The sequence below is a fragment of the Dermacentor variabilis genome, chromosome 8, assembly GCF_050947875.1.
Source record: "Dermacentor variabilis isolate Ectoservices chromosome 8, ASM5094787v1, whole genome shotgun sequence".
Classification (NCBI taxonomy): domain Eukaryota; kingdom Metazoa; phylum Arthropoda; class Arachnida; order Ixodida; family Ixodidae; genus Dermacentor; species Dermacentor variabilis.
The window spans coordinates 39,951,659-39,966,566 of record NC_134575.1 but is presented as its reverse complement, the minus strand read 5'-3'; the positions used below and the strand labels follow the sequence as shown (position 1 = coordinate 39,966,566).

At 46.4% G+C, this 14,908-nt stretch overlaps 1 protein-coding gene across 2 annotated transcripts in view; it reads left to right on the top strand.

Moving 5' to 3' along the window:
- The window catches only part of LOC142590101 (extracellular serine/threonine protein CG31145-like), a 71,067-nt gene that overhangs the window by 11,181 nt on the left and 44,978 nt on the right, over positions 1 to 14,908 (top strand). For both annotated transcript variants that reach the window (XM_075701956.1, XM_075701957.1), the window contains exons 3-4: positions 818 to 1,269; positions 3,595 to 3,719. In XM_075701956.1, coding sequence (XP_075558071.1) covers positions 818 to 1,269; positions 3,595 to 3,719 — 577 coding nt within the window. The remainder of the gene's footprint in view (positions 1 to 817; positions 1,270 to 3,594; positions 3,720 to 14,908) is intronic.

The following is a 14,908-nucleotide window of genomic DNA, read 5'->3' as shown; positions in this document are numbered from 1 at the left end:
TCCGACGTGATAACCGCCGGCGCAGTCAGTAATGAACTGAAGGTCCGAAAATTGTTCTCGGGCTAACTCGCGCGGATCCGTGACCTCAGGCAGCGCGAAACAGACACCGGAACACGGGGGACAGACGACGCGAAGGCGCATATGCCGTCTGTCCCTCGTTTCATGCTGCATGTGCAGTCACAATGGTCGGGGTTAGTCTACGTGGTTAGCAGTGTGAACAGACGCAAGAAGCACGGTTGTCATTTCGCTTACCCCCCCCCCCTTCCTCGACGCAGTTTCGCGCGGACTCGCCGTGTGAGAGAGGGTTCAGGCTGGTCGCTTGAGTTTTCTTTATAGTGTTTAGTTCGCCTCAGCACTCACATTCTTGTAAATAAAGTGTGAAGTGACGAAGAGTTACATCTGATCGCTAGGCTAGCCTAGACACCATGTAGTCCTAATCAAGACCCAGGTGCGTTCCCTGGTGCCGGGCCCGCAAGTATTGAACAACCGGACATGGAGAATCGTAGACAAGAAAGTGGCGGAAAACTCCATCGTTTTATTTATTTATTATTTTTTTATCTCTAATGACTAGTGGCGCGTGCGAGACCTGTTTGTTGTCTTCCACCTCAACGGTTACACATGCTGCCGCACACTAACAACGTTCGTTGCAGCGCAACACATGACGAGGGCAAAAGAAGGTATAAAACGGCGACACGGCCCTTTATACGTTCTTTTTGTCCTCGTCTTGTGTTGCGCTGTAACGAGCCTTACTGTGAATCCCAACCAACTGGCCCACCTTGCCGTCTTGATGACTAATAACGTGCGTCGTCTTTCGCAGGCCGGGCCCGATCCGTCGGGAGTCCTCGGCAAGAGACTTTTGACCAAGGCCTCGGTCGAAGGAGGTTCCAAGAGAACGGGCAGCGAAGCCGCTGGAGTCGGAGGCCAAGCGGATCCCGGCCCGGGTTCGCTGGCGTCTTCGCCACCTCCTCCGCCGGTGCTCAGTCGCGGCAAACCCTCGGTTGCGGCGGCCAAGGGTTCGAAGAAGAATGACGCCGCGGGAGGCAACGCGCTGGCGGGCGGCAACAAGAGACGACCCGGCAACGCAGCCGCAGCAGCCGCTGGCAGCGCGGAGAAGGAGGTCGTCGACGGCGAACCGCAGCAGAAGCCGCCGCACGACCCCTTCGAGGACCTGGTGCACATCGCCTGGCCCCCGGCCGAAGCGCGCCGGGCGGTCGTCAGGCCCCGACGCTACAACCCCACGCTGGGGCACATCCTTCAGATCGAGACCACGTGAGTGATGGTGGCCAACGTTCGCCTAGACGCGGCTAAATAGTACGACCTAGTTTAGTTACAGATGTTAAAGGGACACTAAAGGTTACCAGAAAGTCAAGTTAAAGTGGTAGAGCAATGTTCAAGAACGTCTAAGGCGTCAATCTAATCGCGAACAGAGCTTTAGTAACCGAGAAATTGAGGTAAATGCATGACACGATTTGAGACCCCCCAGCGACATTCCGGTACTAGCCCGATGACGAAAGCACTCCTCATAATTTGTGTTACTAATAGTCAACTACTCGTATTAAAATATTTCATTCGATTATAAGGCGGAAGAAAGTGCTACTTGTCGACATCTATTCGATTCTAAGAAAAAATAATATTTTGACGTTACCCTTCAGTAGTATGGGTGGTCGAAAGGTTTCGTTTTCGCTCGACTCTGCGCGCTCGACTCTGCGCCTTGCACGCTTTGGAGTTTCAGTAGTTTCGTTATCGCGTCGTGCTGTGCTGGTTCTGCTGGCTCGCGAAACTTTCATTTCGAACAAGCAGTGGGAATGCCACGTCCTTGTGATGTCGTGGGACGCCCTCGTTGCTTTCTCACTCCGGAGAGCCGGTGTCGAGGCGGCAGCGTGAGCCCTCAGCAGCAGGTCGCGCTCGTCAGTGCTCAAATCGCTGAAGTTGAGCCCAGCATCGCGAGCCAATCTGTCGTTGTCAGGGTCCATTGTGACGAGCGTCGAAGTTTGCGTCATAGAATAAAGTACCAGCTTATGGTCGCGCGTTTCTTCTTCCGCTAGCCACCATACTCCCGCTTTCGCTCTGCTGTCGGCTCTGTCTTGGCTCTGTTTCTGGCCGCGCGTTTGCGTTTTGCGCAGAAAAGCCGTAGCGCCGTCTGCGGACGCCGTTCTACTCACCGATGGCGCAACGTCACTATGAGACCATGATGTCAGTACTCCTCAATCGGAGGGCGGGCGATTTGAACTGCGCTAGAGGTACGCGGACGCTTCAGAACGCATTTTCTCTTAAAATAAGTCTCTCCTTGGCACGAAACAAGCGTTTCGAGGTTTCTGGGATGGTATTTCGACAGTCCACGTTCACTTAATAGTAACCTTTAGTGTACCTTTAAGCTTACAGTTAGATTAGGGTCCGGAATGGTTGATAGGCCGGACTAGTTAGTGACCGATGTTAAGCTTATTGTTAGATTGGGGTCCAGAATAACTGATAAGAGGACCTTGTTTCGTGATAGATGTTAAGCTTACTGTTCGATTAGGGTCCGCAATGGCTGATAGGACGACTTAGTTTAATGATGGGTGTTAAGCTAACTGTTAGATTAGGGTCCGGAATAGCTGATAGGACGACCTAGTTTAGTGATAGATCTTAAGCTGTATAACTGTTAGAGTAGGGCCCGGAATAGCTTATAGGCCCACCTAACTTAGTTTAGTTTAACTTAGCTTAGTGGACATTGGAAAAAAGACGCGAACGCGATAGAGGTGGGTGTTGACGCCCACCTCGACACTCTATCACCAGTTTCCTGCGACATCACGTTTTCGTTAACAGTGTCTGCTAAGCACCGGTCCAATGTTTGTTCATCAGAGAAGGACCAAGTTGTATTTCGAGATAAATAGTAATTATATAACTAGGCTTGGCAACTTTCGGGTGGAACTTTCCCTACGCGACAAAGTAGCGCGACCTACGCAAAAATGGGCCGTGAAACCTGAGACGTCGTACTGACGCCATGGGTTAACTATAGTTGCTGAAACGCCCCGCGCAGGATGCCTTCAGCGATTCGTGTGTTTTACGTCGTTTCCTCCTTTCCTTGCCTTCAAGCTAAAACGGACCATTTCGAAATTACTCGCCAACTGGCCCAAATATTTCACCCGCCTCGCCAAGTGTGAAGACGAGCTCATATTACCGATTAAAACGACGCATACGACTGCGCCATTCGTGGTATATCTGCTTTAGTATTTGTTTTTTATTATTTATTCAGTTTACCCTACAGAATCGGAGGAGCATCGGGTAGGGCGGGGGGGGGGTGGTTACAGAAAAATCACAAATATTTAAGGCAAAAAAGGGAACTACATAGTAGGGGAAACAAATAAGTTTGTACATTGAAAAAAAACGAACACTGGTAAACACTGGAAAGAACGCACGCAATGTAAAGGGAGTACAGTGCAAGACAAAGTCGAAAAACAAAGTCGTGTATAGGCTCGTTTTCGTTTTTCTTTCTGGATTGTTCACGGCGCCAGCGTTCACGTCGTGTATGTCCGTGCTTTCGAAAAAAATGACAGCTGTTCGACAGCCAGTGTGAACTAACTACGGCTCACCACCCTGTGTTCTCGTCGTCAGCCGCAACATGACCAGCTGGGAGCAGTTCCAGACGGGCATCGCGCGCGAGTGGCTCTACCCGGAGAACTCGGAACTGGTCGAGCGCATACTCCACGAGATGGCGACACTGCCCATCGTTCACGTCGGTGAGTACAGTGCTCTAGTATACTCTAGACGAGTTAGTGCTCTAGTACACTCTAGACGAGTTAGTGGTCTAGTGCACTCTAGACGAGTTAAGACTCCAGTACACTCTAGACGTGTTAGTGCTCTAGTACACTCTAGACGAGTTAAGGCTCCAGTACGCTCTAGACGAGTTAGGCCTCTAGTAAACTCTAGACGAGTTAGCGCTCTAGTACACTCTAGACGTGTTAGTGCTCTAGTACACTCTAGACGTGTTAGTGCTCTAGTACACTCTAGACGAGTTAAGGCTCCAGTACACTCTAGACGCGTTAAGGCTCCAGTACACTCTAGACGAGTTAAGGCTCCAGTACACTCTAGACGAGTTAGGGCTCTAGTAAACTCTAGACGAGTTAGTGCTCTAGTACAATATAGTGCAACGGCGCCGTTATAGTGAACTGGATGGTTTATAGCTCACTCTAGCGCCGGGGACGAGATGCCATTACATATAGACATGAACAGTAGCCGACAGCGTTCCGCTGCGTATGACGTACCTGTCATGATTACTACAATGAAATATTGACTTAATTTTCTTTTCACGTTGTTTCTTTTTTTAATATCCGTCCGTTTGTAGCGATAGTTACAATTTGCTTGCCTTCTGCTTAACGTTTGGTACAGGTTGAAAATTTTCATGCACTTCAGTGTTGTGCCATGCTGTACTCCGACACCAGAGGCGCAGACATCTGCAACTCATTTTTCAGATTGGCCTTTTTTTGTCTGCGCTCCTCACATCACGTAATGATGGTGAAAAAATTGAATTGAAGAAACAAAGTAATGTCATCACCACTTATCATCATTATAATACGGGCGCTTTGATAGAACACGCGATACGGTGTGCAGTATCCAAAGGAGGGTCCTGCATTCGGCACGACGCGTCTGAATTGGCCGGCTATAGGAGCAGCCCCAGAGTAGATACATGCTCTTCTACATCGAAGTCGAAGAAGCTCATATATATATATATATATATATATATATATATATATATATATATATATATATATATATATATATATAGTGGCATTCGACGAGCTAGAAAGCGAAGGCTGAACGTGTTCGTCCACGGTGACTCACAGTTTAAAGTTTTCAGAATTGTTTCGCAGCTGAAATTGTTTGTAGGGCGTTTTGAATCGCGCTTGCGGCTGACCACTACGTCTGCACACTTAATTCGAGTTTCGGGCGGCTGTTAATTTTGCACTGATTACGCGAACGAAGCAGTCGCCGGAGTCCGAGGTTTCGTTCTGCGAGATTCCTGTATGGAACTGGCAGCGCTTACCAGTTTCTATTCCACCAGAGGCTACCTGTATGCTCTCTCTTTTATTTTTATCAGTTTATGTCGCGCGTAGGCATACGCGACTGTGGGTCTCCCTGTTGTACGTACACATCGAGTTCAGCGTATAAATTTCGTGCGAGCAGCCTTTCCATGCCGTCGCGACCGCAAAACCTGAAAGGTCTCCCCCAGTGACCCCCAACTGTATAGCGACGAAAAAAAAAATCGTTCCTTTTTCTTTTGTTCTCGTTTTCACTAGAAATATCCTGTATAACGATGCGGACGTGTACGCACGTGCGTGGAATGCGGCGTGTCAACCGCGTATAGCAGGCCCGCTGAAAGTGACAGGCATTCTTCGTCTCCGAGTTGGTCGTACGCTTCGCGTCGCCATTGTTCGGAGGAGCGTATCTCCGGGAGCGACATTATTATTGCACTGCTCCTGCCGCCGCCGCTGTCTCAAGGGGGCGCGCGGGAGCACGTAATGTGGACTTGCGCACTGGGCCTCGCTTCGCGATGTCGCTTTATTTTCGGCGTCTCAAAGACAGACATCCCTGTCACGTGTCCTCTCTCTCTCTCTCTCTTCTTTTTTGCCTTTTTCTTATTCTACATCTTCTTTTGTACTTCCCGCATATGGCTCGATCGCTTTGTCGACGACAAATTCTTTTTTTTTTTTGTTCTCTCGAGGCTTTTCCACAACGCATTGTTTCGCGCAGGAAGGAAAGTTTCTCGCTAACGGCAAGACAGGAGACACGAACGCAGGAAAGATAGATACAAAGCGGAATGATGTAGTGTACAAAAAAAACATTGTAGCGTATCGGTTCGCCCCCTGACCTTATTCCGCGGTGTACAATGGTGCGTTCCGGTCGCTTTCCGCTATGCCTGTAATGCCCGCATTGTCCACGTGGTGCTAACGCTTAGAAGGCAGCGTCGCCCCTTACTCCATTTTCTTTATTTCTTTCTTTCTTTGCTTATCTATTGATTTATTTTACTAGGGGTGTTGAGACCAAAGTCAGCGCTGTCGACCCAGAACATGTGCAGCTGTCGTCACCTTCCTTGTGTTGTGCGAGTTTAACGATTACCCTAATTAGTAAAAAACATTACGCAATCTGCACGGGGCGTCAGTTAGACCATCTTGCATTTATATAGAGATTGCTGCGATAGAAAGTGCGTTTTTTAACGATGTACTTTGGAACAATGAACTTCGACAGGCTAATAATTGCGACTGAACTTCAAGTAGATCTGTTTTTGTTGCTCGTCCGGACTTGTCGCTTCATCTATACAGACTAAACCGTCTTTCCTCATAGAGCAGTCCCTCGCGCGTCAGTTTTCGTTGGTCTGTTCTGATATATGTACCTCTAGGCGGACTCTCTCAATAGTCCACGCACTGTAGCTGACGAAACACGTAACGTCCAAGCGCTAGCTGTCTGTGAAAGCATCTATATAGGCTGCTTATGAATTCCGCGATTAGATCTTTGAATGCAGATAGTGGGCCTTCGATCCGCAAAAAGTGAACGGAAACATCTGCTGCACAGTGCACGGGGTTTTGAGCTGTAAGCGACATTTTTTTTATTACTGAACTTACGCGACCGCTGACATGTACTTGAATCGTTGTGCTCTTCGGCCGCGGCTCCATTGAATTTCGATCCTGAGAATGCTTATCGGGCCCTACTGCTCAGTTCGCGCTACAGTCCCGAAACCGTGTACCATATACACTTATACTGTATAACCACATACACTTATAATGTATAGCCACATACACTTATGCTGTTTAACCATATACACTTATGCTGTATAACCTACGCACTTATGCTGTGTAACCATATGCACTTATGCTGTGTAACCATATGCACTTATGCTGTGTAACCATATGCACTTATGCTATGTAACCATATACACTTATGCTGTGTAACCATATACACTTATGCTGTCTAACCATATGCACTTATACTGTATAACCACATACACTTATGCTGTGTAACCACACACACTTATGCTGTGTAACCACATACACTTATGCTGTGTAACCATATACACTTATCCTGTGTAACCACATACACTTATGCTGTGCAACCACATACACTTATGCTGTATAACCACATACACTTATCCTGTATAACCACATACACTTATGCTGTATAACCACATTCACTTATTCTGTATAACCATACCCACTTATACTGTATAACCATATACACATACTCTTTAGAACATTTCTTGGAAACCTAATTTCGATCCCTCTGCGCTTGGCGCGTCACGATCTTTCTCGGATTAAAAATTCTGTAAGCAGGCTTCGCCACGCGTCTCGGTAGGCCCGTGACGAGGATGGCTGCCGTTCCCGCTTCGGTAGCGCCGATGACGCTAAAAGACGGCCGCGTCGTTTACAAAATTTTATTTATCTCTCACTTTTCTCATCTCGCTCTATTAATTCTTTTTTCTCTTCTCCTTCTTCCTGTTCTTCTTCCTTTCACTTTTTCATTCTTTACTGGCATCTAACGAATAAAAAGAGCGGGGGGGGGGGGGGTTGCCTTGGTCGGTGCACCTGTTTCAGTAATGGCCGGGACGTACCACGGAGCTGTTCTCGGCTCCTCCGTTTTTTGCACGCGGTTCGCTTCCGTCTCCGCTTCGACCCCATCTGCGCGAGCTTTCGCCGCGGCTTGCGCACCGATTCGAGAAAGCAAAAAATGAGACGCAGACGAAAAAAAACAAAGAACCAGGTATCGCTAAGCGTTCTCTGTTTGCAACCCCTCGACAACGACAGGCGGGCAGGCGGGCGGACCGCTAACGTGGCTGGTCTGCTAACGGTAAACACATCCACGCGCGCACCTGACTCTCTAATCGATGGACAAGCGGAGGTCAGAGGGCGCCCCCCTCCCCCCCCCCCCCCCCGGGGAGGCGCCACCTGGCGCCTACGAATTGCGCAGGCCTGCACGCGGCCTACATGGCTGTATGGAGAGTACGGTGATGTTTAGAGCGGGCAAGGGAGCGCGCGCGGTTGATTCCATTGTCAGCAGCCGGTGGGCCGGTCGGCCCGCCCCGGGCTGCGAAGCCGCCATTAGAGCGAGTCCTCACCCCCATTTCTTCGCGGTCGGCGGCTGTTCCGAATCGCGTTTACGTCCGGGAAAAGAAAAAAATAAGATTAAAGAAATCGGCGTGGAAATTGCAGTAGTCTGGCGCCTGTACTTTTTAACGAGAGTTGTTGCGGAGTGATCTCATTTGGAAGGTGTAGACTTTGGAAGATGTAGACGTCGGGGAGGACAGGGGTAATTGGAGATCGCAGGGAGGGGCCTCCGTCCTTCAGTGTACATAAAACAGGATGATAATGATGATGATGATGATGATGATGATGATGGTACATTGGGGAGGAAGGACGTGTATAAGGAAGCATTTTGTTGTTGTTGTTGTTGTTGTTGTATTCAGTAAAATATCAGTTGAAATGCATAATGGAACGTCACGCATGACATTCGCAAGGGCGATGGGGGTTTGGGTAAGCTGGGGGTTTTTGTAAAGTTGTTTCGACGGCGGTTGCCAGTCTGGTGCGCGGTCGACGGAAGATCGCGAACAGTTTTTCGACGAAGTGGTGTGTCGGCGGTGCCTCGGAAGGTTCTCCCTCATAAATTTTGTGCTCGATATTCGATCGCGTCTCAAATCGAATGCGTAACATATGCGACAAAAAAGAAAGGCGGCGGACTCTCCGTAATTACTTTTGTGTTCTCTGTTGAAGGCCACGAAACGTCATCGGAAAGACAGCATAATTTTGCATCAATGTATCTGTAATAGCATGCGCGTCTTCGCCCTTCATGGCAACAGAAGAAGCGTCACGAATACGATATATATATTTTCAATATGTTTGTAATGGATATGTGTCTTTTCACGTAAGCAGCTATCAGTACGAAAATTAGAGATGTTACATAAAAACGTTTTTTTTTAAAGAAATAAGTGTCTTCTCCCAGTGTAACACTAAAGCAGACTGCAGCTTCAAATTCGTTTGGACATGAAATGGCAAGATTTTCGCCAAGAAATCTGAAGGCGCATCCCTCATCCCTGTAGTGAGGGTGCCGGATCTGGATAAGATATGCTAATATGACGGACCCCGGCTCACTGATTTGCAGTACTTCTTTTATAAGTTTTCGAAGTCTTTCAGTACTTACAAAGATGAGGCTTTTTGATGCTACACGTGTTAATGTTCGCGGCCTTCGAAAACACTGGGACGAAATTGATGAAATCACGTCAACTACTCTTTCCTATGATGGGTTTGTAATAACAGAAATTAATGTCATAACAGACTGCCTCAGACATAACGTATTTTCGGGTTGCGGGCTATTTTCCTATACTCGTCAATTGAAACGAGGGTCTGGGAGTTGTTGTATTTGGTTAAGGGATACATTTACCGTAGCACAGCAAAGTTTTAGCTTCCACCAGGCTGAAGTTCTTAGCCTCCGACTAAACGCGCCTACTTTGTCGTTTGGTTCTGTTTGCTGTTTATCGGGCTCCTTTGTTTTAGCGGAACCCACCGTAGTTGCTCAGCGGCTGCGGTGTTGGGCTGCTGAGCACGAGGTCGCGGGATCGAATCCTGGCCGCGGCGGACGCATTTCGATGGGTGCTAAATGCGAAGTCACAACCGTGTACTAAGATTTGGGTGCACGTTAAAGAACACCAGGTGGCCAAAATTTCCGCAGTCCTCCACTAGGGCGTGTCTCATAATCAGAAAGTCGTTTCGACACGTAAAAACCCCAGAATTCAATTGATTCTCTGTGGACTTTTCCTAGTTTGAAAAGTGTCTGAATTACATTTAATGGTGGTTGCGCGCTGCCTGCCAGGCATTGCCTCTTCAAGCCTTTTTTTACTTTGACTGGCCTAATTTGTACACTGTCTTTTTTTGCAACTTTGTACAATAAATTATTATTATTATTATTATTATTATTATTATTATTATTATCATTATTATTATTATTATTATTATTGGGACATCTTACAGACTACATTTGGCACACGAGCCGAAGTTATGCAGATGGCTCATGTGTGGGTCCTGCAGACCTATCGCTACGCATCTTTTATAGACCGGCGAAAGAAGTTCCTACGCGCATGGCAGCCGCCTTCGCGAGAGAGCCGTGCAAACGCAAGAAAGCGCCGAAGTGCGGAAGAACTCGTGCGTGCATCGGTTAGCCGAAAGAAGTGCGACCGCGCGCTCATTCATTCACGGGCGTACGTCGCGAACTTAAGATTTTAACTCGCGCAAATGTCGCCGTCCTGGTTCAACACACGGTCGCATCATTGGGCTGTCACCAAACTACACTACCTTTTTCTTTTATAGAAATAATGCAAATAGATATTCAATAGCATCTCAACAATCTTTTTACATAAATAATGCACAATAGACATTCAATAACATCTCAACGAACTTTCAACTGCAAGCAACGTAATGTCAACGGAAACGCAGCTGTATCTGTAACGATTTTGGTGAGAAACGTGCAGATGGCGGCCGGTCACTCGCTATTTGTCTCGGGCTTCCGCTGCCTCGCCGGTTAATGGTTTATTCCATTGTCGACATTGCCCTTGTACCTAGAAATTAATTTATTCCTTTGCAGACGTGTAAGCGTGGTAAATGTTTCGCGTTTAATTGACTTTGCTACCGTTAGATTCTTGGATTGTAGCGCGAAGCGACACACACACACACACACAGACAGAAGAAGACTCGCACTGTGTTCTTCTAGTCTGTGTGTTTGTCACTTCGCGCTACAATCCAAGAATACGTTACCGTACTAACTCGCCCAAGTTTCTATCCTTCTGCACCGATAGATTCTATATGGATTCAGCTGAATAGCGTGCACAATTCTTTTTCTTTAAATGCTATAGCCTATTTCATCATAATGTATTACTTTGTGCTAATAATAGTAACGCGAAGACGTGGGTTCGTAATCCACCTACGGCAAGTTGCTTTTTCATCCACTTTCATTTCCATTAATCGATAATTTCTTTAATTAAGTTAGTAAGTACAAGTACTTTGCCCTGTGCTTTCCTTGGTGTACTTATTTCTTCGCTTCTACCCGGCTACGCTTCCGCATATGCTATGGGAGTGCCCAGCGCAGTACACCCAGACTAACACCACGACTCTCTCGTCGAGGTTGCATGGGGCTCTGCGGAGTTCCGCCCTCGACGACCAAACCTGGGCGACCCAGCACGCCCGCGAGGCGGCGGCGAGGCAAGCCCTCGACGTCCCTTCGTGGGAGGCTTAGGCCCGGCCATCATAAAGTGCTGGTTCTACAATAAAAGTTTATTCCTCCTCCTTACGCTATGATTATTAAAAACCGGGCGCCTCAGTTCCCTTTCTTCTCGTTCAGTAACAGTACTCTTGCCATTTAGTGTTGGACTTAAAGTCAACTGGTTTAGGGGGCCTTCTTGAATACTTGTTCCTTTCGTCTGAAAGAAGTTCACGAAAGATTCGTAGGCACGGATGTCATCGGTATTTTAGCTTCTGCATTTGTGGGCGAATTTCTCAAGCGCTAGGTGGTAACAACTTTATTGAAATTCTGCTCAGTTATGATCTGGCAAGCCCGAGTCCTAGGACGGCCCCTCTCAAGCGCTACAACGCTTTTGGCGGGCTATAGTTGGCGGGCTAGTTCCCTAAAACTGGAAAAACTGGTAATATTTAGCCATCCCGCAATCAAGGCCCGTTCCCATTCCCAAATTTTTTTTTCAGGATGCCTCGCTGCTGCTTGACAGGTGACTATAGGTAGCGTGGTACGTATAGAGGTATGCTACGTACAAGCGGTATGCAATTAGGAGTTCCCGCGTCTCATGATTATTTCCTCTCGTATGTTGCTGCGTGTTCAAGTCTTCTTTTTTTTTTATCTTTCGGGGATTATTAAATGCGAAAGTTTCGCACTGCTAGGCTCGATTTGCGTCCGCTTAATCCCTAATTACTCCGAGAATTCGCGATGCTGAGCTTTGCATTAATTAGCGGACGGTTCAGCTCGAAGCCACTCCCGATTTCCCCTATTCAAATGCATTGTGACGCGCTGGAACGTTCTCGCTTTTCATATTCAAATGCATTGTGAAACGCTGAAGCTTTCTCGTTCGAAAAGCGCGGAACCGATTTCAGCGAAATATGTTCCACTTGAGCAAAACGTAATTGTACAGACTGTACAAAGCAGAATTGTTGGTTTCGAACGTGGAAGTTAATCTTTTTTACGGAAAGTTTCATATATTGACAAGTCTCAAATAAAATTCAAACGCGATATCTACAAATCTCCCCCAACTGTACATTTAAAAGAATAAAAAAAAACAAGTATCGCAGTTCTGTAAACTGCATCTGTCGGAGTATCTGATGCGGACAGATAAGAATATGAATTTACACCTTACGCGAAGTTTTTATTACAGCCTTTCCTGAGGTTTCTCAGAAGTGGTACTGAAATAGTCGTGGTATATTTTAGAACGATGTGTAGTACACCAGTTTTATCCGCTTTATGTGTATCAGTATTATAAAAGCAGTTTACAAAATTTTTGTATCGGTTTTATGTTGCCGAAAGTCGGAGCTGTATAAACTTACACGAGTTTTTCGAGATATCGCGACTTTCATTAAGTTCTCTTTTTTTTTCAGAATGCATGGCCTAAACGAAAAAAATATTTATTTGCTACATTGGACAGATTTTAATTTTTTTTGTTTTATTTTAGGTGAAATCAACCTTGTCAAGTTCGGTACAGCTTTGAATACCCAGCGAAAAGATTTCTCCTTTCCCATGCATTTGGATACGTGAGCTCCTCACCCCCAGTCTTTGCTACATTCGACAAGCTTTAACTTTTTTTTTATTTTAGGTGAAATCATTGCAACCTTGTGAAGTTCGGTACAGCTTTGAATGCCGAGCGAGAAGATTTCTCCTCTCCCATGCATTTGGAGCTCCTCACTCCCAGCGTAGGGTAGCAAACCGGACGCTCGATCTAGTTGACCCCCCTACCTTTCCTCTCCTCTCTCTCTCTCTCTTCAGGTAAAGCCTATATATATATTTATATATATATATATATATATATATATATATATATATATATATTGGAACGGAGAAATCGTTTTTCTCGATGGCCACTGCACCAAATTTGATGAGGTTTGTTGCGTCTAAAAGAATAAGGTAACATCTAATGACTGTAGGGAGCGAATTTTTCTTTTTGTTTAGGGAGGGGGCAATTTGTTTAATAAAAATTGTCGAAAGTCGCATATATTGGGTAAAACGAAACTATCAAGTTTACTATGTCGAAATCCCGTAAACTGCCTCCAGCAGTACATCTAAATTGGATAAAATTCGTGTATTATACATGGCTCTCAAATACACCACTAATAGGTCAGTAGGACTTTTGCGAAACCCTCGTAAACACTGTAACGAATTCACGTGAGGTATATTTTTTTTCTTACGCTTTAGATACAGTATCTGTTTTGGGTATGCAGAGTTACGGATTTGTAAATTTCGTGCTTCCATTTTTTTATTAGCTGACTGATTTTGGCAGATTTTCGTTTAAGAAATCCAAGGCCTAAATAAAACTTGTGCTTCCTGTAGTTGTTATCATCTAATCTTCCGTCCTAAATGCAACAGATTTTATTCTAATCGATCCAGATGTTACCTCATAAAAGCACCTCCGCTATTTCTGCAATGTACTTGAATAGGCGGCATCGGAGCTGTTCCCGCGCCGAAGTTTCCCGTTAGGAAAAATATATGGGTTTGCTATTAGAGACCCGTAAAGTTCAGGATCGCCTATTGGAGCTACGTCTATGTGGCGCTGCTGTGCCTGTGTTTACTTGGCCGTTCTTTCAATATTATTATTATTATTATTATTTAATCGTATTCGGGACTCCAGAGAGGATTGGGTAGTAGGGGCCGGCTAATGTAGTGGTGGTCCTTGCTCAACACATTGAGAGGTGGGGGGGGAAGAGGAAAACAGGAGGCAGGGAGGTTAACAAGGATAACGTCCGGTTGGCTACCCCACACCGGGGGATTGGGAGAGGGGAAAACAAAGATGACAGGGAGAGAGAGGAGGGAAGGAAAGGAGGAAACAGGGACAGGGAGAGAGAGGAGGGAAGGAAAGGAGGAAATCAGCGGTGAGTTCGCTGACGCGTGTGGTTTCGTAGAAATCGCAACACATTGAAAAGTGCGCCGCAGTGATAGCGCGAGACACTTGTGACCGTGCTAAAAGGAAGCGTGCGTTATAGAGGCCAACTGCAAAGGAATTTCGGAGCGCGTGAAAGTACTGTAGCTTCGGCCAGTGTAGACGGCGGGCCAGCTGTCGTGCGCTGAGCTTTAATTAGGAGAAGGGTGGCGGAGCGAATGAAGAGCGAGTGCACACCGTTTCGGGAGTCTCGTTGACATAGCAGCGGACAGCTTCTTTTTTTTTTTTTTAGTTCCCGACACCCAAGTAGTTCATTGAAAGTAATGTACAACCATTTTTTTTTGGTTGTCTTAATTCTCGAGATATCAATTAGGGAGCCTGTAGACAGTCGCAGGCGACGTCGGAATGAGATCCTTTTCCAGCAAGGGGTCACATCGCCGTTTCTATTTTATGGAGGAAGAGAGAAAACACACAAAGCATAAAAAATAATATTATTGTTAGTAGTAGTAGTAGTGGTTGTCGTTGTCAGAAGTTAGTAGTTGTATTAGCAACAGTAGTAGCAGCAGTAGTTTAGTAGTGGTTAGTACTAGTTGTATCGGTAGTAGTAGTAGTCGTATTCCTAATAACTAAGAAACACAACACAATTATAATATTATAGCTATGACCATGACATTTTATCAGTACTCCCTTAAAGGGTTTAGGGCGAAATGTGTTTTGCACACGCGGACGCGGTCGTCTGGCAGCATCCAAGTATAGTGCGTCCGTTTCCATGGCGACGTAACGCAGTGTTACAGGCCGCGT